Raw genomic sequence first — 26795 nt, 5'->3', positions numbered from 1 at the left:
AGGGAGTGCCGTATCACAAAAAATGACCTGGTCATGAGGGGGGGGGGGGGGGGGTTGGTAAATATTTTGGAGGTCAAGTGGTTAACAAAACAAATACATTTCTGTTAATATTTCCATATAATATTAGTTATCACATTTCCACATAAACACAGATGTCTACTACTGGCAGCACCTAAATACAGTATCTGTACATGAAGCGTAATAATAAAATATGGAACCCAAAAAGTAAAACTGTGAAAGTAACATCACATCATTACTTATAGGTAAACATTACTAAAACCAAAAAGTACTACAAGGTTTGGCTCATTCTAATATGCTTTATAGATTATTGCAAAATACAGCAGGGGAATAACCTATATTCTGCCATGGGCTAACATTCTATCTTGTGTAATTTTTAGGATATTAGCGATCATTTCAAGTTTCCTAGTTGTGTGCAAAACACTGCAAGTTCTCTGTGGACGAGAGTTTAAGATTCTACTTGAGCTTCATCTGCATCAGACTGTATCTGGTAGTTTTGCCAAGTGCAATGCAAAATATCTCAATAGGATATGGTCTGCCCGACAAGCCTTGCACTGTGCTTGGAAAGATAGTTGGGCACACATGCACATGGTAGGACTACTACTTGTAAGATTTAATAAACACTTTTAGGCAGCAGGTGAGGGCTACTTCGCCCATTGGGAGCGGCGAAGAAAACCTATAAGGTAGCCATCCACAGCAGTTCTTCCTATGTCCGTAGCTCACTAATATGTATTGAGAACAGAGAAAGGGTGGACTTACCTCTTTCAGATCACGCTGCAGTTTGGCATAGCCCTCCTCAGACTTTATAAGATCTTTTTGTGCTGTGTTTAGCTCTTCCTCAAGTTCGGCCATTTGGCGGCACATCATGGTTAAACGCTCCTTAAGCTGACACAGCTCTAACCTCTGCTTCTCTACCAACTCCTCAAGTTCTGACTCTCGTCCACCTCTCAGTTCCAGGTGAGTAGAGCCATTGATGACAGTCTAAAAAGAACACACAAAAATAACCATAGGTCCTAGGTGCTTAGAAACATAATATTTAGAGAAAATAAACGTATTAGTTGGATCAGTTAATGAATAGGTGAACAGTGGCATCCCTGGTCTAAACCAAATAAGCCACAGAATACTTTGGTCGCAAGCTAAAACCTGTTGATTCGAATGGTATGGGATATATTGATTTTCAGAGTTTGTGGCAATTATGTTTGATACAGATGCATCTCTACCATTTTTACTAATGCTATTGGATAATCATAGTAAAAAAAAAAAAAAACAAGTAGTTAACTATATATATTATATATACAGTTGTGCTCATAAGTTTACATACCCTGGCAGAATTTATGATTTCTTGGCCATTTTTCCAAGAATATGAATGATAACACAAAAACTTTTTTTTCACTCATGGTTAGTGTTTGGCTGAAGCCATTTATTATCAATCAACTGTGTTTACTCTTTTTCAATCATAATGACAACAGACACTACCCAAATGACCCTGATCAAAAGTTTACATACCCTGGTGATTTTGGCCTGATAACATGCACACAAGTTGACACAAAAGGGTTTGAATGGCTATTTAAGGTAACCATCCTCAACTGTGATCTGTTTGCTTGTAATTAGTGTATGTGTATAAAAGGTCAATACGTTTCTGAACTCCTGACAGACTCTTGCATCTTTCATCCAGTGCTGCACTGATGTTTCTGGATTCTGAGTCATGAGGAAAGCAAAAGAATCGTCAAAGGATCTGCGGGAAAAGGTAGTTGAACTTTATAAAACAGGAAAAGGATATAAAAAGATATCCAAGGAATTGAGAATGCCTATCAGCAGTGTTCAAACTCTAATCAAGAAGAGGAAAATTAGGGGTTCTGTTGAAACCAAACCACAGTCAGGGAGACCAACTAATTTTCAGCCACAACTGCCAGGAAAATTGTTCAGGATGCAAAGAAAAACCCATAAATAACTTCAGGTGAAATACAGGACTCTGAAAACATGTGGGGTGGCGGTTTCAAGATGCACAATAAGGAGGCACTTGAAAAAAGAGGGGGCTGCATGGGCGAGTCGCCAGAAGAAAATGAAACAAAGTATCCCGCTTACAATACACCAAACAGCACAGAGACAAGCCTCAAACCTTCTGGCACAAAGTCATTTGGAGTGATGAGACCAAAATTTAGCTTTTTGGCCACAACCATAAACACTACATTTGGAGAGGAGTCAACAAGGCCTATGATGAAAGGTACACCATTCCTGGAGGTGGATCGCTGATGCTTTGGGGATGTGTGAGCTACAAAGGCACAGGAAATTTGGTCAGAATTGATGGCAAAATTAATGCAGAGTTATCAAAAAAACACTGGAGGAAAATTTGCGTTCATCAGCCCGGAAGCTGCGCATGGGACGTACTTGGACATTCCAACATGACAATGATCCTAAACACAAGGCCAAGTCGACCTGTCATTGGCTACAGCAGAATAAAATGAAGGTTCTGGAGTGGTCATCTCAGTCTCCTGACCTCAATATCATTGAGCCACTCTGGGGAGATCTCAATCGTGCAGTTCATGCAAGACAGCCCAAGAATTTACAGGAACTGGAGGCTTTTTGTCAGGAAGAATGGGCAGCTTTACCATCTGAGAAGATAAAGAGCCTCATCCACAAATACCACAAAAGACTTCAAGCTGTCATTGACAGGTACACGGGTACTCTGATGACAGGTCCTCGGGTACTTTGAGTACCCGTCACCGGAGTACCCGAGTACCCGTCATCAGAGTACCCGAGTACCTGTCACCTACCCATCAGAGTACCCGAGTACCTGTCACCTACCCATCAGAGTACCCGAGTACCTTCCACCTGCTCATCAGAGTACCTGACACCTGAAGTACCCGAGTACTTGCCACCTGCTCATCAGTACCTATCACTACTCATCAGTACTCATCAGTACCCATCAGTACCTATCACCTATCAGTATCAGTACTGATCATCCGTACCCATCAGTACAGTATCAGTATCGCCTATCAGTATCAGTACTACTCATCAGTACCTATCACCTGCCTGTCACCTGCCCATAAGAGTACCCGAGTACCTGTCACCTGCCTATCGGAGTACTCGAGTACCTGCCACTTGCTCATCAGTACCAGAGTACCTGTCACCTGCCCAGCAAAGTACCCGAGTACCTGTCACCCTTCATATAGCCACCATGTCGAAGTCCAAAAAGGTTTATATACGTCCTCCGTTTAAACCTAAATACCGGTGTTATGGCAGCAGATAGCTGCCATAACCCTGGTATTTTTTTAAATGGAGGATGGTTGGCTTTCCGATAAGGGTGGTCCCAGCCCTCCCGCCACATTCTGGTCCTTTTCCCCGCTTACCCGACCCACCGGCAGCGGGGAAAATGATCCGGTCCCGGATCCTCACAGACAGGATGTCGAGTGAGGGCAAGCTTGCCCTCACTCGACTCTATGGTCTTGGAGGACCGGAGCTACGACAAACGTCGTTGCCTAGCAACCAGTTTAAAGGTCCCTTTTTTTTTTTTCATTTTATTTAATTTTTTTTTTATTTTTATTTTTTTTATTTTTTCTATCTTTTAGTGTACTTGTGAGATCTGAGGACTTTTTGACCCCAGATCTCACAAAAAAGAGGTCCTGTCGTGCCTTTTTCTATTACAAGTAATGTTTACATTTCTTGTAATAGAAATAAAAATGATCAATTTTTTTTTTTAAAAAAACAGTGTAAAAATAAAAAATAATAAATAATAAATAAAATAAATAGTAAAAAAAAAAAAATCAAAGCGCCCTGTCCCCGTGAGCTCGCGCGCAGAAGCGAACGCATACGGAAACCCCGCCCACATATGTAAACAGTGTTCAAACTACACATGTGAGGTATCGCCGCAATCGTTAGAGCAAGAGCAATAATTTGAGCCCTAGACCTCCTCTGTAACTCTAAGATAGCAACCTGTAGAAATTTTTAAAGTGTCGCCTATGGGGATTTTTAAGTACCAAAGTTTGTCACCATTCTGTGAGCGTGCGCAATTTTGAAGCATGACATGTTGGGTATCTATTTACTCGGCGTAACATCTTTCACATTATGGAAAACAATTGGGCTAACTTTACTGGTTTCTTATTTTTTAATTCAAAAAAGTGAATTTTTTCCAAAAAAATTGCGATTGGAAGACCGCTGCGCAAATACGGTGTGATAAAAAATATTGCAATAATCTCCATTTTATTCTCTAGGGTCTCTGCTAAAAAAAAATATATAATGTTTTGGGGTTTTAAGTAGTTTTCTAGCAAAAACAACTGATTTTAGCTTGTAAACACCAAATGTCAAAAATAGGCCTAGGCAAGTGGCTAGGATGCATGATGGCGCTCCTTGGATGTTGGGCCCCTCTATATGGCTAGGCTGTGAAAAAGTCTCACACCTGTGGTATTGCCATACTCAGGAGGAGTGGCAGAATGTATTTTGGGGTGTCATTTTTGCTATGTACATGCTATGTGTTAGGAATATCCTATAAATTGACAACTTTGTGTAAAAAAAAAAAGTTTTTATTTTTTTCCCACATTTTCCAAAAACTTGTGGAAAAAAATGACATGTTCAAAGGACCCATAATGACTCATAGAATATACGTTGGAGTGTTTGCTTTCCAAAATGGGGTCATTTTGTGGACTTTTCCATTGTATTGGTGCTCTAGGGCCTTGAAAAGTGTGATAGGTAGTAAGAAAGTTTTATGTGTATTTATGCTCCTAAAACGCCTTATGGTGCTACTTGGACGTGGAGTCTCTTTTTGTGGCCAGGCTGTGTAAAAGTCTCACACATGTGGCATCACCATACTCAGAAGGAGTAGCAGAATGAATTTTGGGGTGTCATTTTTTCTGTGTACATGCTATGTGTTAGAAATAGCTTATAAATTGACAACGTTTTGGGAAAAAAAAAGAAAAAAAAATTTTTTCTTCATTTTCCCAAGAATTGTGGGAAAAAATTATAACTTCAAAAAACTCACCATGCCTCTTACTAAATACCTTGGACTGTCTACTTTACAAAAATGGGTCATTTGGGGGGTATTTGTACTGTCCGGACATTTCAGGGCCTCAAGAAAGGATATAGGCCATCAGTACATCTGGTGTGATCAATTTTCAGTAATTGGTACCATAGCTTCTAGACTCAATAACTTTCACACAGACTAAATAATATACACTAAGTTGGGTTAATTTTACCAGAGATATGTAGCAATATAAATTTTGGCCCAAATGTATGAAGAAAAATTATTTTTTTGCTAAATTTTATAATAGAAACTAAAAAAAAGTGTTTTTTTTTTCAAAATTTTTGCTCTTTTTTTGCTTATATCATGAAAAAAAACCCCAGTTGTGATCAAATACCACCAAAAGAAAGCTCTATTTGTGTGAAAAAAATGATAAGAATTTTGTTTGGTTACAGTGTAGCATGACTGAGCAATTGTCATTCAAAGTGTGAGAGTGCTGAAAGCTGAAAATTACTGCATAGTGCAGGGCTGTCGGGTTATTGTTATAGACTCTTTTGCTTTAGGGGCACACATGTGGGTGGGAGAGCCAGGGGCTGTGGGCATCCACAGACACACAGCGTACCTCGTCCACAGCCCTCTCCCCTCCAGGATTTGACTGACAGCAGTTGGAGTAAATGTCTCTTTCTAAGGCTTTACAAAGACAGTTACCAACCTTGCAAATGCAATGGCAAATTTTGGAATGTGAAGGTATTTCGAGATTTTAAGTCTAGAACAGGGCGAATACCCCTGTTGAACTTTGGTACAAAATCCTTTGAACCTGCCTTGGGGAGGTACTGGTACAATTACTCCCTGGGATATGAGCTAGTTCAGAGTATTCTGCTGATTTGACTGTCTGTGGACAGTTTTTGGTTGATTTGAGAGAGGAAATTGGTGAGGGTAAAGAGTTTTGAACTGTATTCTGTACTCGCCTGAAGCCACCAATTAAACCTACCCTGAGGATGTCACGTGTCTGTGACATAACGCATAGGAGGTGTTAGTGATGCGGGGCATTCCTACACACAGTCTGTCATCACCCACAAGCTGTCTCTCTGACGAGGGGAGAGATCAGAAGCGTCGGCTGCATCTTGTGAATAGTAGCCGTGGTGAAAGTACTGGCTGTTATTGGAAACTTGAACTGCAATTTACCTACTGACCTGTCAGGGGAACAATGCACCAGAAGGTTAACCTTTACCTAGATGTAAGTGAGAAGTGTTTTTAAGGAAATAAAGTCTTTGATTGATACTTTAATTTGGACCTTTCTTCTTTCTTATATACATTGAGCTGATTGCTATATGAAGACAGTCCAAGGAGATATCATAGGATATTTCGTTCATTGACGGACAGAGCTCCCTATCTTCTTGACCATTTGGATGTCCCAAAGCAGTGTCAAACATGAGGGGTGGAAACAGTAAACATGCAGGTAACATGGAGCTCAACCATAAACAACTGGAGCTCACCTGAAAAAAAAAACAATACACCCTCAAAGAGGACCAGGTCCTCTAAACAGCAACCTGCAAAAACTTGTGACCAAAAGAAGCATCTGCAGATGCCAACACATAAAACTTTGTGAAATTGTGCACAGACGACCAGGTGGCCACCTTGCAAAGCTGCTACACTTACGCCTGATGACAGAAGGCCCAGGAGGCACTAAGCGCCCGAGTAGAGCGCGCCTAAACAGGGAATGGAGGAACCTGACCCCTAATTGAATAGGCCTGAATCACTGTCTGTCTGATCCATCTGGAAATGGTCACAGAAGAAGCGACCCTTTCCGAGGTCCATCCGAGAATACAAATAGGGAGTCTGACTTCCTAAAAGACTCCGTAGCTGCCAGGTACACCCTGATTGCCCAAACCGCATCCAGGGAATGCAAGGCAATTTCCTTAGGATGTTTAGGCCTGGGACATAGGAAAGGAAACACAATGTCTTCATTCAAATGGAAATCAGAGACAACCTTTGGAAGGAACGACTGAGAGGGACGGAGAACCACCTTATCTCAGTAAACCACCAGGTAAGGTGAACGACATGACAACACCGCCATCTCTGACACCCTGCGCGCAGCAGTAATAGCTACCAAAAAGGTCACCTTCTGGGACAACGTAAGCAGGGGAACCTCCCGAATATTTTTAAATGGAGGTTTCTGGAGAACTGACAACCAAACTGAGGTCCCACAGCGGCAATGGAAACCACACTGGAGGAGCCAAATGTCGAGCTCCCTTGGAGGAAAAGGGGGAACCCCAAGAGATTCACACCACGCAATGCAATAGTAGATCTTCCTAGAGGTAGATTTTCAAGCCTTTAAAAGTGTAGGAATTACCGATTCAGACAAACCTCTATCCTTCAGCATCAGCCAATCCGTTAAAGCCAGCAACTGTAAAGCAGGATGGAAGATTGGCCCTTCGGACAGCAGACCTCCCCTGAGAGGAAGTCTCCAAGGAGCATCGGCGACCAGCCGTACCAGATTTGAGTACCAAGACCAGCGAGGCCAGTCCGGAGCCACTAGAATGCCTCTGTAGCGTTGGCCAGAGGATCCCGAGACCGTGCGACAAACCTCTGTACCTTCCTTGGAATGTGTACAGCAGAGAAGGCTGGAACTAATCTGTCTGCCCATCTTAGAATACCAGCTACTTCCCGAGCCACCAGGACACTTCTTGTGCCCCCTTGGTGATTGACATAGACCACAGCTGAGGCATTATCTGATTTAATTCGTACCGGACAGCCCTGAAGGCGAATTGTCCAACGATCCAGACAAAGTCTGATAACTCGAAGTTTCAGTACATTAACCGGCAGTCTGGAATCTTCCAGAGTCCAGACCCCCTGAGCACACTCAGGATGTACCGAGGATGCCTCCCCACTCGGATAGCCTGGAATCCGTGGTGACAACCGTCCAGTACAGGTGGAGAAAGGATTTTCCCAGTCGAAGTGCCGGAGAAGGAAGACACCTCTAGAGACCGTGGATTCTTGTTCCATTTCACCAGAATCTCTCTTTTTCCAGAGATCTCGTGTGGAACTGTGCCAACGGAGACACCATCAGGCCAAGCACACGCATGCAAGCCCAGAGGGATGACCATCTGCTGGACAACAGAAGCTGAATTGTCTCCTGCAATGTCTGGAATTTTTCCAGAGGAAGAAACACTCTGTCTGAGGCCAAGTCCAGAGTCAGACCCAGATAGTCCAGTTTTGTGGGCGGAACCAGAGCAGACTTCTGAAGGCTCAGAATCCAACCAAACTCCCTCAGAATTTGCAGAGCAATCTACAAGTAGTCAGTCAGAGCAGTCTGGGGCTCCGCGCACAGAAGAACGTCCAGGTACCCCAGTACCGTGATCCCCCGCTGACGCAACAATGCATGCACCGGGCTCAACACATTTGTTGAGGCGAGACCAAAGGGTAACGCCACAAACTGATAATGCTCCTCGCCCACGCAAAGTGGAGGAAGCACTGGAGACTGGCACATATTGGAATGTGAAGGTAGGCATCCTTGATGTCGATAGAAGGGAGAAAATCCCCCTGATGTAGGGATGCCACTACCATGCGAATGGACTTCATTCGGAACTTCTGTACCCACACAAAGCAGTTTAGCGCCTTGAGGTCCAGAATTGGACATACCTTGCCTTCCTTCCTGGGAACTGTAAAGAGGTTTGAGTAAAACCCCTGAAAACATTCCAAAGTTGGAACAGGAACAAATACCACTTCAAGGGAGAAAAGGCACAGCTGGCAACAGATGCCCCATATAAGTGTATAGGTGACGTCACCACATAAGCATTGCAGCCAGTGTTGGCAATCTTACCTCCTCTCTGAAGTCGGCACTGAAGAGATCAAATGACTGGAGTAGAGCTCCCTCAGAATAGGTAAGTTTACACATCTTTCCTCTACAAGGCAGTTAGTGTAGGGCCTAAAAATGGGTGTGGAAGCAGGTTTATGTTTTGGATAGGGCTATTTGTAACTAAATATACAGTTCTAATCTGTTTTCACTGAATGTTAAGATGATTTGAAATGTTTGTATATGTATGCAACTCTTCCTCTGATGCAATTTATGTTAGTGTGGTACTTACAGAGCTCTGGGAGTCTCCATCTTTATTCCCATCATCAATTCCCGATCTCCTCCTGGCAAGTTGCTCTCGAAGCGTTAGTGACTAAAACATAGGACAGAGATTAATACTTCTTGACTATATCAAAAGTCAGCTCCAAAGAAATGTGAGCAAGCCCACCTCTTGACTGGACATCTCCAACTCCTCCTCTAGCACTGCAACTCTTTCGAGTGCCACACGGAGGCGCTCTCGCACCTGGAAAAAATAAAGTATTTAAAATTGAATGTAGTATAAGAGCCCTTTCACATGGGTAATCCAATCAGTTTTTCAGACGAACCTGGTCAGAAGGTCCTTGCGTTTCTACAGACTGGCTTGTGTAAACAAACTTTTATCCCTTTTACACCCACCATCTTCCAGGCCTGATCAGGCCCACTAAAAAAATGGAGGAGGACTGTGTCCTCTTCCCTTTGGGCAGATCAGAGGCAGCCGGCTGGCTATAGAGCAGAGTGGGGTCTGTCTGTGTCTGCTCTGTATACACTGAGAGGACACAGACCTATCATCCACCTCCTTTGCTTCAATCAGCTCACAGATCATCTACTGATCGGAACAGAAGGCACCTGTGTAAAAGGGCCCTTAGGTAAAAGAAGGGTCTTTTCACAATCTCAAGCCAATTTAAGATTTTAAATTATTTTAACTCAAATGTAGACTTCTTTAACACATAAACCATAAATTGCTGATGTAACAAGTGCAAGATCTCCTCCCTTAAAGTCACTTAACATGAATATAGCCAATAAACTATTTATAAAGGGGTTGATTTACTAAAACTGGAGAGTGCGAAATCTGGAGTAGCTTTGCTTGGTAGCCAATCAGTTTCTACCTTCAGCTTGGTCATTATTCAGAGATGAACATGTAAATGGTTATAGGATAAGCATTCAAAGCTCTTGAAGTTATTGACCCCTTCATGAAGTTTCAGATTGTTCATGAACCCCAATCATTATATGAACTTTTTGTATTAAAAACTATTAAATAATACAACCTTCCCACACAAAGCTGTACTCAGTGGCTCTGTAACAATTTGAGGAGGTTGTACACACTGGATCAGCGAGTTTAAAGTAGTAAAGTACATTTAGTACAGAAGATGAACATGTATATGTATCCTTTCTGGGAGCCTGGGGAAGGAAGGTCACAGTACAAGTATATGGGTAAGCAAGGCCATTACCAACAATTTAAGGCTGCTTTTGCTGACTGTTGACCATCCAAACCTGGGCCACACCAGAGTCTGGGAGCCAGAGACCCCAAAAGATAAACTGGCCCCAATCAACCTTCAATAATTTATCGACAACCCATTGACCCTCACCCATTTTATTGACCCCTTGGATACTTATATCAACCCTAGGGGCCATTTATGATCGCTTTGGGAAAACCTATTTTAGGAGATCATAAGAGGAGAAGTGTAAAACACAGGCAAAATGTTTAAACGCACAGCTGACTTCTAGTTAATTCCCTAAAAAAACGCTAACCACAAGCAATATATTGTAACCCTTTGCCAAAAATTTCAAAAGTAAAAGACAGACTAGGTTCACATGGGCAGCAGAGGGGAGTTACATACAGGCAGTTGATCCATGTTTTCAACTTCCCCCAGCAACCTACCTCAACAAATATGACATGCACCCCCCCCCCCCCCAGCTCAAAAAAGATTGACTGTTGGAATTTCCTTTTCCATGGTTTTAGTGGCCATCAAAATCTACTAATTGATCAACAGACACTTAAGGCCCGTACACACGTACCGATCGTCGGCATACAAACGTCGGTGGACGAAGGATCTGCCGATTGTACGCGTGTTAGTATGGTGCCTCCGACAGATGTCTGCGCACAATCCGCGGACAAAAGTCTTTCGTGCAAACATGAAAATATTTGTATGCCGACACCAGAACGGACGATTGTTCGCCTGTCAGTACACAATTCGGCCGACAGACCGCAGATTTGCAAGACTGGGCATGCTCAGAAAATAGAAAACACAGGGAAAGTTAACCATTACATGACATCACTTCTGCAGTCGGCGGACAAAATTCTTGTGCTGTCCTTGTGCTGTCTTTGCACTTTTCAGCAGACACCGACATCCCGGGGAGAAAAGAGGAACATTTGTAAGCCGACCATCGGTACGTGTGTACGGGGCTTTAGAGCTTTAAAGGTCACTGAGCATTTAAATAATATGCAGCGGTTCAACGTTTGTTGTGATCACATATTGGCATCCATATCAAAAGCTCTTTCTTCTTTCATAAAAAAGTAGGTATCCATCCGATAGAGCCATTCCATTAGACGGGGCCCTTGTTGCTTGATATATGTAATAAGAACAGAGTGGTGTCAAAGGTTGGGATTTTCCTTGTGATCTGAGCAATGAGATCCTGAACTTTGGACCAAAAGAGTATAATGCAGGTGCAAACCCACCAAATATGTAACATTGACCCCTTAGCTAACTGGCATCTGCAAAATCTGTAAGTCTCCTTCTACAGCTCTACAGCAGGGTACACACTATCAGAAAATTGGAAGAAAAATTTTATACAAGCCACGATCGTTCGACTTTCGTATAAAGTGTACACAACTTTCGACGTCTGATTCAGACTTGCAAAATGAAAATTTCTATAGGGACAAACTCCAACATTTTTCTCATATATGAACAGAAAAAATTATTTTTGTTTAATGTGCACTATTTTGTACAGTTTACTTACATGAAAAGCCAGCTACGAAAGACTGCGCATGATAAAAAATAATAAACAACAAAAAAGCATTTGTCATACGATAATTTTCATACAATATTTCCATCCATGCAGTTTCGACTTGCTGCGAAACATCGAGGAAAACCAGACAATCATTCCCCCCATTTTCTTATTGTGTGTACCCACCTTACGAAGCAAAGGGAAGTCGGTCATGCAATTTCTTTACGGTTAGATGTTAAAGCGATACCAAAGTATCTGATCGCCCAAGTTCCTATCTAAGCTGAATGTTATGGCGCTTTTCCACTGCATGGAACCGAACGGTTCAGCTCGCTTTTGTGCTTTTCCACTGCTTGTACCGCATGGTATGGTGTAGGAACGGTTCGGTACGGTACGGCGGCGCTTTTCCACTGCATGGAACCGAACGGTACGGCTCTCAAAAACAGTACCACCTCGATTGTGGTTCCAAGAGGTACCATACCTGGTACCATATCCCACAATCCTTTGCATGCAGTCACTACTAGCCACTGATTGGTCAGAGAATCATTGTTATCCCACCCACTTAACTTTAGTACTACTTTAGTGGAAAAGCAAACCATACCGTACCGAACCGTTCCTACACCATACCATGTGGTACCAGCAGTGGAAAAGCAGACCGGGCCAAGCAGGGCCGAGTAGAGCCGAGCCGGTACTTGCAGTTGAAAAGTGCCATTAGACTGCAGCAATGAGGTTGGTTTAGATGTTAAAGTGTTTGTTACCCCAACATTTCATATTCCCGATATGTGACTGATGTACCATGTACTTGTATAAAAAAGTATCCTGTTTTCTTTGTATTGCTTTGTTTGTGTGAAATCCCTGGTGTTCACGCCAGTCCCTCTGCTTTCCTAATAAAAACTGACCACACTAAGCAGGAGAGCACAATGTGGTCAGTTTTCTAGCTATGCTGGGGACTCAGCCTGATCTCCTCCAATGATCAGACTTGTCATAACACGCCTCCCCCAGCTCCTATGCATCTGAAAACAGAGGGACACCAGGGAATGTGATAACTTAAAAAATAGGGTAAAAAAGGTACTTATAATGAGCTTTTAAGGACACCGCCACTCACTTTTCTTATTTTTAAGGGCTTTTCTTGCCAATTTTTATTAAAATAAGGTTCAACAAACACAAATAAACAAGGTTCCCTCACATGGGTTTTCAGCATTTCACTTTTGCTCCAAAACAAACGGTCACTCAGCCTTTCTGGCTTGCACTTGCAGTACACCTGCTCTGACCTTACATAATTACATAGTTGGTAAGGCTGAAAAAGACACCAGTCCATCCAGTTTAACCTGTGTGGGTGTGTATGAATGTGATGAATGCGTTTATTTCAATAGTAAACGTGTATCCCTGTATATGGTGATCATTAAGATGCCCATCTAATAGTTTTTTAAAAAACAATCAATGCTCACTGCTGATATCACTGCTTGTGGAAGAGAATTCCACATCCTTACTGCTCGAACAGTAAAGAAACATTGACGGTAAATATGGTTAAACAGCTTCTCTTCCAAATTCAACAAATGGCCCCGTGTCTTTTTAAACTCTCTTTCACATAAAAGTTTTTTCTTTATGCTAGGGTCACCAGTAAGATATTTGGGGATCGCTAATATATCCCCTCTCAAGCCCCTCCTCTCCAGAGAGAATAAATTCAATGCTTGTAGTCTTTCCCCCAGTTCCTTAATTAATTTTGTTGCCCTTCTTCGAACTCTTTCCAGTTCCAGCACATCCTTCTAGAGAAGAGCAGACAGATTCCCTTGCCATTCAGAGGATTTTTAGAGAGGTGTCACCTTTAAAGTTTTCTTTTCCTGGCGCTGAAAACATTTTGGAAAATCTTAAATTATATTCCTGAACCTGTAAGAAGTCTGCTTCTACTACACTATTTACCTCTGTGTCTGTCATACAATTACACATCTCATCACATTTTCCAGGGTTAGCAGGAACCATTTCAACTCGACCACTTAGTCTACCATTATTTTTGTTGTCACCCAAGGTAAAAAAAAAATGGGATTTTTGACTTACCGTAAAATCCATTTCTCTGATGATCATTGACGGACACAGCTCCTTATCTCCTATTAGGTTATACTGCCCTCTACAGGAGAAGGACACTAGGCAGGAAAAATCTTGACTACGCCTATGGGGCAGTACCAGGGAGTATACTTCCACTCAGCTATAGGCACTCGGTTTTGTTACGAACAGCGTCAGAAGAATGCCAACTCCACAAAGAGGTGGGTGCTGTGTCCATCAATGAACATCAGAGAAATGGATTTTACGGTAAGTCAAAAATACCATTTTCTCTTTCGTTCATTGACGAACACAGCTCCTATTCTTCTTGACCATTGGGACATCCCAAAGCAGTGTCAAACATGAGGGGTGGAAACAGCAAGAAAAAATCCCCAAGGCTAAACCATAGCCAACCAGGTTACATGGAACACCCGGAATCTAACTCCATTGATTTCATAATATAAGATTTCACCATGTGCCGCATATTTATAAATAAGTAAATAATAATATCACAGATTGTAATAACATGTACTACCAGCGGGCGGTCATAAATGATCAGTTCCAATCAATTGAGGTGTATGCGGAATCGCTGGGTGGAGTAGGAGGAGCGCACTATTATTTTATATTATATAGACCCATTGGACGCTCAATACGTCAGCTACAGATGACGCCCAAAGGGGAGGACGAAACGCGTCTAGCGAGAGTTTGAGCGTGCCACGTCATATCTGGCTGGTGGAACGCACGCTGCGGGAGCAGTAACCACGAGCCGATCACCGCTGTTTTTAACTGCATGCTTTGTAAGTTGTTTACTACGCTTTTAATAAAGGATATACCGTATATACTTCACCACAAATTGGTATGGAGGTTGGGTTCAAAGGAGGAGGAAAAAAGGAGTTAGAGAACCCTCATCCCTAAATTGAATAGTTGCACAAAAGAGGAAAGGACACCCTGGGTGGGACTATAACGGGTAATAACTCCAACAAAATGTATCAAAAAATAAATTGTATTACATAATATAAATACAGTGAACAGACATGTTCAGATACAGAACGTGACCTTAAAATAATGGCGACTAAACAAAGAATTGATGTGACAGTTGGCTTGGAAGAACCTTAAATTGGTCCAAAAAGACCCTACGCGTTTCGATATAACGTGTAGAATCTCTTCCTCAGGGGTAAAGAGGCGTTACATTTTGCAAAACCCTTTCTCTTATACATATATATATTTCTCTGATTATTTCAGTTTTAAGAAATCGCAAGTTTAAGCCTGGATTTCTCCTGTGTCACCACGTTTGGAGCCCATGTAAAGTCCTGGTGTTATTGCCCCCCCTCCTCTTTTTGCTCGCACTCACTGCTCACACTTGGAACATCAACACCTCTGCATCTGGGGTGCATTGTGAGGGGCAGGCAGTGTGGCAGTTAGGCCGATCTGTGACATACTGCTTTCGGCTGGTCGGACAGTCAATGCTTTTATCTAGGCGACCCTCGCAAATAAATGTGACTGATTTCATGGTATGTACATCTATGTTTCAAAAGATATGTTAATGTGTGGCAACATATACAATGGTGCAAAGCAAAAGAACTACCTGTATATTGTTTTTTGAACATGTTTGTTTTCTATCATAGATTGTGTATAGTGGAACTATGGTCTAAGACCCCTGAGGAAGAGATTGTACACGTTATATCGAAACGCGTAGGGTCTTTTTGGACCAATTCAAGGTTCTTCCAAGCCAAGTCTGTCACATCAATTCTTTGTTTAGTCGCCATTATTTTAAGGTCACGTTCTGTATCTGAACATGTCTGTTCACTGTATTTATATTATGTAATAAAATTAATTTTTTGATACATTTTGGAGTTATTACCTGTTATAGTCCCACCCAGGGGGTCCTTTTCTCTTTGTGAAAGTATATACTTCACCATGGATGGTTCTTTGTTTTAATGAGGGACTTCAAGATCACTATCTTCTCAGGCTACTTCCAACATATACCACCAAATTACTCTGGCTTCACAGGAGTGCATATCTACATCAGAGAGATCTGATTTTTGACCCCCGCGTTACTTATATTTGGCTCTGGTGAGTAGGGAAACAGAAGGGGGAGCACAAGCACTTTCTTCAAGAGTGGAGCACAGCAGCACTTTCTGCTTATTTGCACAAAAAAGGACATTTATATTTAAGAGCACAAGGACATATCAAGCACTTTATTGTTATTGTTATGATTATTTATTAATAAAATTCAAAAAAATTCCCGCGCTAGAGTGATAAGTGAGATAATAATAAATGTCAGCAGCCAACACAAAATCAACCAACAATGACTCAAATTAATAATAAAACGTAAAAGTGTAGCGCTAAAGGTAAAAAATGATAAATAGTGTCCAAATGAATAAACAGCTGATAATCACAATACTGTGTATATGAGAAAAAAGGAAAAAATTAGTGTCCAAATGAATGAGTCCCATAGAAAACTGGTGTGAAGTCAAATCAATCCGCATGCACAATAATCCAAGGGGAGATCTTCCCGTGACACCAAGGGTATGTGAAAGAAAGGAACACCTCTGTGATGGGATAATAAAAGCAGCTTACCAGATTTCCATGGCTGCTCAACTTAATGAGTCAGCCTCTCCCAGCTTTTAATCAAGACCACTGAAGATCTGATATTACATGGATGCTTATTCAGTACAGATGAACCACCTCTCAAGTTGTGTAAAGGGATCAATACAGGATAAAGTTTCCTCAAAATTTTCCAACAGTCATAAATGAATATGTAGGGAAAAAGAAAACGAAGCCCATAGCGTGATCCCGTTTAAAAACACAATCTTATTTATTTAAAATGGTACTCACAATGTGGCATGAATAAAAGGCAAATCAATTGGTATTCCAAGGGATGGGAGGTGCGGCGTCCCGCAGGTTATCCCAGGCAATAAGAAAATGAAGGCCGGCAAAAGTTGCAAGGGGCGTGTGGACGTTGCGTCTGGAGTCGCCAACGTTTCGTCTCAATAGACTTTTGCCTTTTATTCATGCCACATTGTGAGTACCATTTTAAATAAATAAGATTGTGTTTTTAAACGGGATCACGCTATGGGCTTCGTTTTCTTTTTCCCTACATATTCATTTATGACTGTTGGAAAATTTTGAGGAAACTTTATCCTGTATTGATCCCTTTACACAACTTGAGAGGTGGTTCATCTGTACTGAATAAGCATCCATGTAATATCAGATCTTCAGTGGTCTTGATTAAAAGCTGGGAGAGGCTGACTCATTAAGTTGAGCAGCCATGGAAATCTGGTAAGCTGCTTTTATTATCCCATCACAGAGGTGTTCCTTTCTTTCACATACCCTTGGTGTCACGGGAAGATCTCCCCTTGGATTATTGTGCATGCGGATTGATTTGACTTCACACCAGTTTTCTATGGGACTCATTCATTTGGACACTAATTTTTTCCTTTTTTCTCATATACACAGTATTGTGATTATCAGCTGTTTATTCATTTGGACACTATTTATCATTTTTTACCTTTAGCGCTACACTTTTACGTTTTATTATGATTATTTATTGATTTAATGGTATATAAAGCAGCTCTGACTAACACGGTTTACATTTATTTAAGGCACTTGCACCTTAATTTTTCAGCAGCAGCTGTATGAGACGTTTATTTTTTTTATTTTTTTATTGATTACTGTACCTATATTATTTATTGATCACTGTACCTATATTGTTTTGCACTTTACCATAAGTGCAAGGTTATTTTCTTTACATGGAGCTCAACCATAAACAACTGTAGCTCGCTCACCTGAAAAAAACAAATACGCTCTCAAAGAGGACCAGGTCCGCTAAACAGAAGCCTGCAAAACCTTGCAGCCAAAAAAAGCATCCGCAGATGCCAGCACATCCACCTTATAAAATTTTTTAAAGTGTGCACAGACGGCCAGGTGGCCGCCGTGCAAACCTGAATCACTGAAGCCTGATGGTCCAGGATTGGACGCACTTTGCCCTCTTTTCTGGGCACCGTGAACGGGTTTAAATAGAAACCTTGAGAGCATTCCTGCGAAGAAATGGGCACATTCACCCCTTGAGCCCGCAAATCCCGCAGATCCTTCAAACTCTCTGGAGACAGGTGAAGATTTGACTGAAAGAACCTGTTCCCCTGGCCAGGACCAGACTTTGATCTTGTACACGGAGCAAATCAGTTCCAGAATCCAATCGTCCTGAATGAAGGAAGTCCAGGGTTCCTGAAAGAAGCGCAGATGTCCCCCCACCCCTGAGACAGGTGAGGGTGCCCCTTCATGCTGAAGAGGACTTGTCTGCAGCACCGGCCTGACCAGCCTTGGGCTTGCCCCAAGGCTTCTTAGTTCCTCCAGAAGTTCTGAACGGCTTACCTTTTTCTTGCGTCCCGGAGGCACGGAAAAAACGTTGATGAGCAGATAAGGAGGGACCCCGCTTAGCACGGGGTGTCTTACCCTTGGAGGATTGAGGAAGAAGAGTACTCTTCCCGCCAGTCAGGCCCTTGATTAATTCATCCAATGAGTCGCCAAACAACCGGTCTCCCAAAAAGGGGAGATCAGCTAAGGCTTTCGTAGAAGCTTGGTCTGCCGACCAGCTCTTCAACCAAACCATGCGTCTTAAAACAATGCCCACGGCCGAAGACCTGGCCACCAGGGGAGCCGCATCCATAGATGCATAACACAGGAACACCAGAGCCTGAATCACCTGGTCCAACAGTTTCAGCTGTTCTGGAGGAACAGTCTCAGGGTCCAAAGAGTCCCGCAAACCCCTAATCCATTGTGTCACTGTCTGTGAGACTAACACAGACACAAAAAACGGTTTTAAAATGAAACCTGCCAGCACGTGAAAATGGCAGGAAAGGGATTCTACCCACCTTTCCACTGGATCCGTAAAAAATGGAGAATCCTCCACAGGCACTAGGGTAGATTTGTTTAATCTGGAAACAGGATGGTCTACTTTAGGTGGCACCGTCCAACAGTTGGAGACCTTTTCAGCAAAAGGGTACTGGCATTTAAAGCATTTTGACACCACTAACACTTGCCTAACGCACCGCCATTGGTCATTCACAATATTATGAAAAGTGTCAGGACAAGGGAAAACCCTGTCAGTTTTTGGAGACTTCTGAGAGCAAAAAGTCACTCGCGTCCCTGCCAGTGTGGGCTCATCAGCCAATTTTAAAGTATCCCTTACTGAAATAATCAGGGCTTCCACTAAGCCACGTTTCCGCGCTGCAGCTGAAGAAGGCAGGTCCTCTTCACCATCTGACTGCGAGGGCAGCGACCCCTCAGGTAGAGGGGCTTCCAGGGTACCCCATCAGCCTCTGAATCAGAGGACACCTCCATAGATGGAAAAGGCAGTGGCTGTTTTCGGCTATTAACCAGCGACTGCGATTCGGACTGTCCAGGAGTTGCACAGAGTGGGTTTGAGGGTGATTGCACAGTTTGGGGCTCCATATTGCAATTTGCAAAAAAACGAAGTACTGTCACTTTAAGAGCGCCGATTGCGGTATCCACCTCAGATCACAGTAGAGCCCCTTTAAACTAAACTGGCAGCAGAAAGTGCAGGGATATGCCTGCAGGGACCCCAAGTACTGTACCACCTCAGACAAACCATCCTCCTGATTCTTCCAGCAGCATGGAGAGAAAGACAGGAATTGACCTCGGCCAGCAGCAGGAAATGAATGCACAGGAAGTGATGTCGCCTAAGGAAGGTCACACTGCTCAGCATAGCACAAGGGCTACACAAAGATGGATGCCCATACATATCAATAGGAAGCTACAGGGAAAATGGCTGCCCCATACATGTCTATGGGGAAAAATTCACATTGCCCACACTTAAGATGGCGGCGCCCACGGCGATCCATGCGGCTAGGGACTGACACATGAAGGCCTCAGGAACCACAACAGGGACCAGCAAGCCCAAGGTACCATGTCACCCCCCCCCCCCCCCACCCAGGGTGCCAGGCGCTCCAGACACACATAGATTATAAAATGAATGCAGCGCCAAAGCAGACTACACAGTGTAGTGACAATAAACAAGTGTAAACAGTGATTAAATGAATAAATATATAATATGTGACAGTGGTTAAATCACAAAAAAATCACAGGACAAAAATACAAGTAAAATCTGCACCATAAGACCAATATATAAAATACAAAATTAATATTGGTGTACCAAGTCCATAGTGAAAATTAATATTTTGCTTCTGTGCCGTGCAAAGATAAATATAAAGTGCTAGTGCTCCAATTCACACACAAGTGCTAATTAAGTGCTCAATAGCAGCTCACCTCACACTCTGACCCATATATTTCAATGAGCCAGATAAGCTGTTTGCACTACAATGGTGCTAAGAATATATCAAGATCACCTCCTCTTCCTCCTCCTTTCAAACTCGGGGGTACCGTTTATATGTGAAGGTAAAAAGAAAAGGCTCCTAGTGCTCTCTGAATAGTATTTTATTGAATATTAAACAATATAAACCAATACACTCACACATCCAGGCACTTAAGCACTTAACCGGATATCAGATGCAGCGTGTGTACGCAGGCTCCGCCCCCGCTTGCACTTGTGCAAGCACACACACAGGCACTTGTGTGTGAATTGGAGCACAAGAACTTTATATTTGTCTTTGCACGGCACAGAAGGAAAAATATTAGTTTTCACTATGGACTTGGTACACCAATATTAATTTTGTATTTTATATATTGGTCTTATGGTGCACATTTTATTTGTATTTTTGTCCTGTGATTTTTTGTGATTTAACTGTTACATATTATATATTTGTTTATTTATTTAATCACTGTTTACACTTTTTTTATTGTCACTGCATTCACTTAATTAATGTATAATAATTTATTTGATGTTTGTGATTTGTAGAAAACACTGAATGCATGCTGTCATTGGGGTGTAATTTAATTTATTATACATTTTTTTGGGATTGCGCTGATTTTATTCACATTTTGTGCTCCAGACACACAGCCACCGCAGGGACAGGGAAGGGGGGAGGGTAGGACACATAGACCGGACAACGGGCAGGCCAGGGAGATCTTTTGGGAGGCACAAATCCCATTATCCCCAGGAGAGGGTCCACATCTCCCCAAGGCCAGCAGGGGCAAGGGGGGCACATTAACTCACCATACCATGGACCAGGTGGGCTCCGCTCCGGGCAGACTGCCTCCCACCCGAAGTGGGGGTGCTGCCAGCCGAGGGGTAAGCTGCGACTCGGGGCGTTCCAGGTCGTCGGGTCCCATCGAGGCATCCGCTCGCAGGCTCGTCCCCATCCGGAAAAGGGGCACCGTCGTGGCTAGGCCTAGGTCGGGACTATATTTTGCTCATGCTTGCAGACCGACTGGGGGACCATAAGGATCAAGATTATCCAGTGCAAAGCCCCAGCCGGCATCGTTGCTTGTAGATAACCAGGAAAATTCTTCCCTGAACACTAGCTAGCTAGTGAGTAAAGAGAAATAAGAAGAAAATATTCTGAAGAAGAATAAAAGCAAGAAACCTAGGTCCTACTCCTTCTCTAGGCAGAAACAATCTGATGTGCTGGGTTGTGTCAGTGGGGGGGGTTATGCCTGGAGGACAGCCCCGTGGGAGTGCATATGTTAAAAGTTTTGTACTAATGTACTGCCTAGACTACTCCTGCAGGTGGCAGCATAACCCACTCTGCTCATGGAGATGAGGCTGCGTCTGTTGATGGACGATAGAGAAAAAACAAGGGGGTCACCATCCGAGCCCCTCCATAGAGGCCCGCATAATAGGAAATAGCCCCTTTAAAAGGGGGGCTGCCTGCCACGCTGCGGACGTGCAGGCAGGGCACCCTTATGGGGGCCCAATTCAGCCGCATGGCCTAGTAGGCCACAAGCCGTGGCCTAAATATTTGTAAACGCCCATCTGCTTGGGCGCGAGCCCTAGCAGAGCCGACCACCCAGGGGTAGCGGAGGGGAGGGCGGATGCCTAAACAGAGGGTAGTGGCTTCAGCCACCCTCACTGGGGCCGCCACACATAGCTCCCGACCAGTAGGCTGCAAAGCCGTGGCCTAAATTTTTGGCCAGATCCAGTCGCGTGAGGCACAGACCAACGGATGCTAAACCATCCGCTCCCCCAGCCCAACAACTGCAGCATGGAGCCCAGAGGATATCCATGCCCTAGTCACCAACTCCCAGGGTGGTGAACCTGCTTAACCCCCGTTGCACACCAGAAAAAATCCTGGCCAGCAGCAACTCCAACAAGCCCCCCTTAAGAGCATGTGACAAAAGCGAGCTCATAACTTCACTGGGAGGGGGGGCCGAATAACCTACAGTGACCACCAACATTTTAGAGGGGCTGAGGTGAAGGAGGGGAACCCGGGGGTCCCACCGTCCCAGGGAGGGGCCCACGTCCACCTCAAAACCCTCCAGGGGAAGAGTGGGGACAGCTACCAGGAACAGGGTGGGCACCACTCCTGACCCATCACCGCTCCATCGGAATGTGGGCGGCTGTCAGCCAGGAGGAATGCTGCGACTCAGGCCAAGGCCAGGTTGTAAGCGCCCTTATGAGATGTTTAACTCGCAGGCCAGCTCCCGTCCAGTGGGGCTATGTCTGGATGACCTAGCGTGGAGCTGAGGCTAGCGCAAGCTCGTGGCCAGGCTGGGGAGACCCTCTGGATCTAGATTATCCAGTCTGTCACCCAGTCCGGCAGTTGATTGTAGATTCTCACAGGAACAAAATAACAAAGAACGGAAAAAGTTCCATTTAAAGAAAAAAACATTTACCAGCGCCTTGCAATTTTCCTCATTTTTTTAGACCCTGGCAGAGCAACGCTTTGCCACACTATACACAAGTGTTTGGGCTTTCATTTCTATTTTAAACTGATTAGATTGTTTTACAAGGTGATCATTTACACTCGCTTTAGGTTAAAGATTTCTAATTTTAAGGTTTTTTTTTTTTGATTCAACACATATCCAAACAGATCAAAGGCCTTTTATAAATTGGTGAAAGTCACTAGTGACTGTAAAATAAATATGCAGTTATTTTGATATTCTCTTTGCCACCCACATAAATGTCAGGGATGTCTTCTGTCAAGTTAACCATTCTAATGAAGGACTCGAACGATAGTATGAAAAGGAGAGGGGAGAGTGGACAGCCCTGTCTGGGCTTATTGTGTATATGTATGGTATCTGAGAAGAGCCCATTCACTATTGTTTTGCTGTGAGGCATTGATAAAAGGAGGATATCTATGCCATCATTTTCGGGGTGGAGCCCTCTGTAGGAAAGAATCGCAAATACACTGAACAAAATTATAAAAACGCAACCTTTTTGGTTTTGCCCTCATTTTTCATGAGCTGAACTCAAAGATCTAAGACTTTTTCTATGTACACAAAAGGCTTATTTCTCTCAAATATTGTTCACAAATCTGTCAAAATGTGTGTTAGTGAGCACTTCTCCTTTGCCAAGATAATCCATCCATCTCACAGGTGTGGCATACCAAGATGCTGATTAGACAGCATGATTATTGCAAAGGGTTGCTTTCGGCTGCCCACAATAAAAGGCCACTCTAAAATGTGCAGTTTTATCACACAGCACAATGCCACAGATGTTGCAAATTTTGAGGAAGCATGCAATTGGCATGCTGACTGCAGAAATGTCCACCAGAGCTGTTGCCCGTGAATTGAATGCTCATTTCTCTACCATAAGCCGTCTCCAAAGGCGTTTCAGAGAATTTTGGCAGTACATCCAACCGGCCTCACAACCGCAGACCACGTGTAAACACACCAGCCCAGGACCTCCACATCCAGCATCTTCACCTCAAAGATCGTCTAAAACCAGCGCCCGGACAGCTGCTGCAACAATCGGTTTGCATAACCAAAGAATTTCTGCACAAACTGTCAGAAACTGTCTCAGGGAAGCTCATCTGCATGCTCGTCGTCCTCATCGTGGGTCTCGACCTGACTGCAGTTCGTTGTCGTAACCGACTTGAGTGGGCAAATGCTTGCCTTTTAATTTGGAGAGGTGTTCTCTTCACTGATGAATCCCGGTTTTCTTAGATCTTTGAGTTCAGCTCATGAAAAATGGGGGCAAAAACAAGTTTTGCGTTTATAATTTTGCTCAGTATATGTAGTCCCAGGCTACTCTATCCAAGGCCTTCTCTGCATTTGAGGTTCTGTGATATGGTCCAACTGATGACATTGATTGCTTTAATGGTGTTATCTCTAGCCCTATCTTCCTGGCATAAAGCCTACCTGGTGAAGGGGAGTAAGTCTATTTAAATGTGGAAATAGCTGATAAGAAATGATTTTAGCTAGGTTTTTAAAATGTATGTTCAATAGCGATATTGGCTTTTAATTGTTGTACATCCTGTTTGGCTTAAGTATAAATGAAGTACGATCTTCCAGACTGAAGATGGGGGCTTCTTTTGTTGTGGCTAAAGTATTGAGAGCGCTCAATAAGAGGGTATTAAAGGGGTTATAAAGCTTTGTTTTATTTAATAAAAATAACAAATGCCCCAGAGCAGGTAGGTTATTTTATAAAAATAACTTACCTGCTCTGTGCAATGGTTTTGCACAGAGCAGTCCCAATCCTCTTCTCCTGGGGTCCCTCACTGGCACTCTAGGCCCCTCCTTTTTATCAGGTGCGCCCAGGGAAAGCCACTGGGGGCACCCGTGTACGCTCGCTCTTAAGTCCCGCTGCTGTGTCTACTGACACATACACAGCGGGACTCGGCCCCGCCCCTCTGTCACTGGATTTGATTGACAGCAGCAGGAGCCAATTTCTCCCGCTGCTATCAATCTGTTCAATGAGGAGAGAGACAGCGGTGGGAGCAGCTGCGCTCTTGCAAATCCCTGGATTGGATCAGGTTCAGGTAAGGAAAAGGGGGGGGGGTCTGGGGCAACTGCAGTACAGAAGGATTTTTACCTTAAGGCTTTAGAACCACTTTAAAAAAATGTGAGAAATATTTACGTATATTACTGTGTATTACTCGGTTTCATCTAGGTTTCATCTTCATTAAAAGACTGTTCCCATAAAGAAGTTTTAGCTTGTGTGAACAATTTACTGTAATGTAGATATTTTAGTAAATTATAAGCTCTCTATTTTACCACAGTAGTGGGTTTATGTTAATGTGGCAAGTTATACAGAGTGGTGTGGTAGTGATGGAATTGTTTGACTATATCCTTTGTTGCTTGCATATTTCTGCTCTGTGGGTCTTTTACTTTTGGAATGTGTGTGGTCATTTTAGCTTCCACGAGGGCTCTAGTACATTATTTCCCACTTTTATATCATATAGAAATTCATAATAGAAATTCCTTATTAGGAATACACTCCTTTTAGCTGTAATTTCTAGAAAATATTGTAGCAATAACACTCGGGCTACACGCTGCAGCTAGGACTGCTTATGTTTTGCTTTTAGAAGCACTACCATATAAGCAAAAAATGGACAGTTTTCCTTTTTTCAGTTGAGAGGCTATTTTAATTAAAATATATGTGCAAGATACACTTATATGCCTTACAGATATTCATTGGGAAGATGTCTGGGGTCGTATTTTTAGTGAAATAATTACATATAGTTACATAGTTAGTAGGGATGTAACAATATTGACGATATTGCGGTGGGAAACGTGTCTCGATATCGTCGTGGTCGTGTCTCGATATCGTCGTGGTTGGGTTACAATATTAAAAGGACAGGTGTCCGTCAAAAAGCAAGAGGAATAAACACAGTCCCGCGGAACAAATCATTGTTAACTACATAGACCAGAGTTTAAGGATTTTTTTTACTGTTTTTCTTTTTTTTTTTCTTGCAATGTAGATATTTTGATCTTTCTGATGAAAAACGTGAACATAAGCTAAATGATAGGTCAGTGTTTTTTTTAAAGGCTTTTTGACTGACTATTTTATTTAAGTTTAAGTTATGTTCCTAAATACCAGTTTTAAAAGGCTGCCTTTTATTTGCCTTGTACATTTAAACCTGACTTAACTTGATCTTTGTTTGCACTTAAAGGGAATTGCCTATTGTTTGTTTACAATTGTTCTAGCTGCTTCTTAACTTGAACATTGCACAGAAGAATCAGTTATGCAACCAAATATTACTATACAGAATATTGATGTCCCTGACTACAACTTGCACTTTAAAAGCACTATGTGATCAGTGTTTTATGTTGTCATGGATCCATAAATACAACAATAAATTGCCTGTTGACTGGCAAAAGCAGAATAAATGTCGGTATTTTTTCGCTATTATCATCACAAACACTATCATGAGCTATTTAACAATACCGTGAGCTCTTCCACAATATCGCAATAAATATCGTACCGTGAGGTCAATATCGAAATTGTATCGTACCGTGAGATTTTGATATCGTTACATCCCTAATAGTTAGTGAGGTTGAAAAAAGACATCAGTCCATCCAGTTCAACCTATGATGTGTGTGTGTTTGCTGCTAACCATACATTGTATACCCCTGTATGTTGTGGTCTTTAAGGTGCCCATCTAATAGTTTTTTGAAACTATCCATGCTCCCTGCTGATACGACTGCTTGTGGAAGAGAATTCCACATCCTTACTGCTCTCACAGTGAAGAACCCCCTGCGTATTTTAAGGTTAAACCGCCTTTCCTCTAGTTTTAGTGAGTGGCCATGTGTCTTATTGTATTCCCTTTCTCTGAATAGGTTTTTCCATATGCTAGGGTCGCCAGTACAGTATTTGTACATTGATATCATATCCCCCCCCTCAATCGTCTCTTCTCCAGAGAGAATAAGTTCAGTGCTTGTAGTCTTTCCTCATAGCTGATGTCCTCCATTCCCCTAATTATTTTTGTTGCCCTTCTCTTGACTTTCTTCAGTTCCAGCACATCCTTCCCGAGGACCGGTGCCCAGAGCTGGACAGCATACTCCAGATGTGGCCGGACCAGAGTCTTGTAGAGTGGGAGAATAATCTCTCTATTTCTGGAGTGAATCCCCTTTTTTATACATCCCAATATTCTGTTGGCTTTGCTTGCAGCGGCTTGGCATTGCATGCCACTGCCAAGCCTGTTG

The 26795-nt window shown here is 42.9% G+C and overlaps 1 protein-coding gene across 4 annotated transcripts in view; it reads right to left on the bottom strand.

Moving 5' to 3' along the window:
* The window catches only part of PPFIA3 (PTPRF interacting protein alpha 3), a 417083-nt gene that overhangs the window by 255088 nt on the left and 135200 nt on the right, over nucleotides 1-26795 (bottom strand). For all 4 annotated transcript variants that reach the window (XM_082273791.1, XM_082273792.1, XM_082273794.1 and 1 more), the window contains exons 4-6: nucleotides 9217-9291; nucleotides 9061-9141; nucleotides 778-999 (exon numbers count right to left, since the gene is read on the bottom strand). In XM_082273791.1, coding sequence (XP_082129917.1) covers nucleotides 778-999; nucleotides 9061-9141; nucleotides 9217-9291 — 378 coding nt within the window. The remainder of the gene's footprint in view (nucleotides 1-777; nucleotides 1000-9060; nucleotides 9142-9216; nucleotides 9292-26795) is intronic.

This window comes from Pelophylax lessonae (genome assembly GCF_965119305.1).
Source record: "Pelophylax lessonae genome assembly, chromosome: 12".
In the NCBI taxonomy this organism is placed as follows: domain Eukaryota; kingdom Metazoa; phylum Chordata; class Amphibia; order Anura; family Ranidae; genus Pelophylax; species Pelophylax lessonae.
The sequence above is the reverse complement of the archived record's forward strand: the minus strand, read 5'-3'. Positions and strand labels throughout refer to the sequence as shown.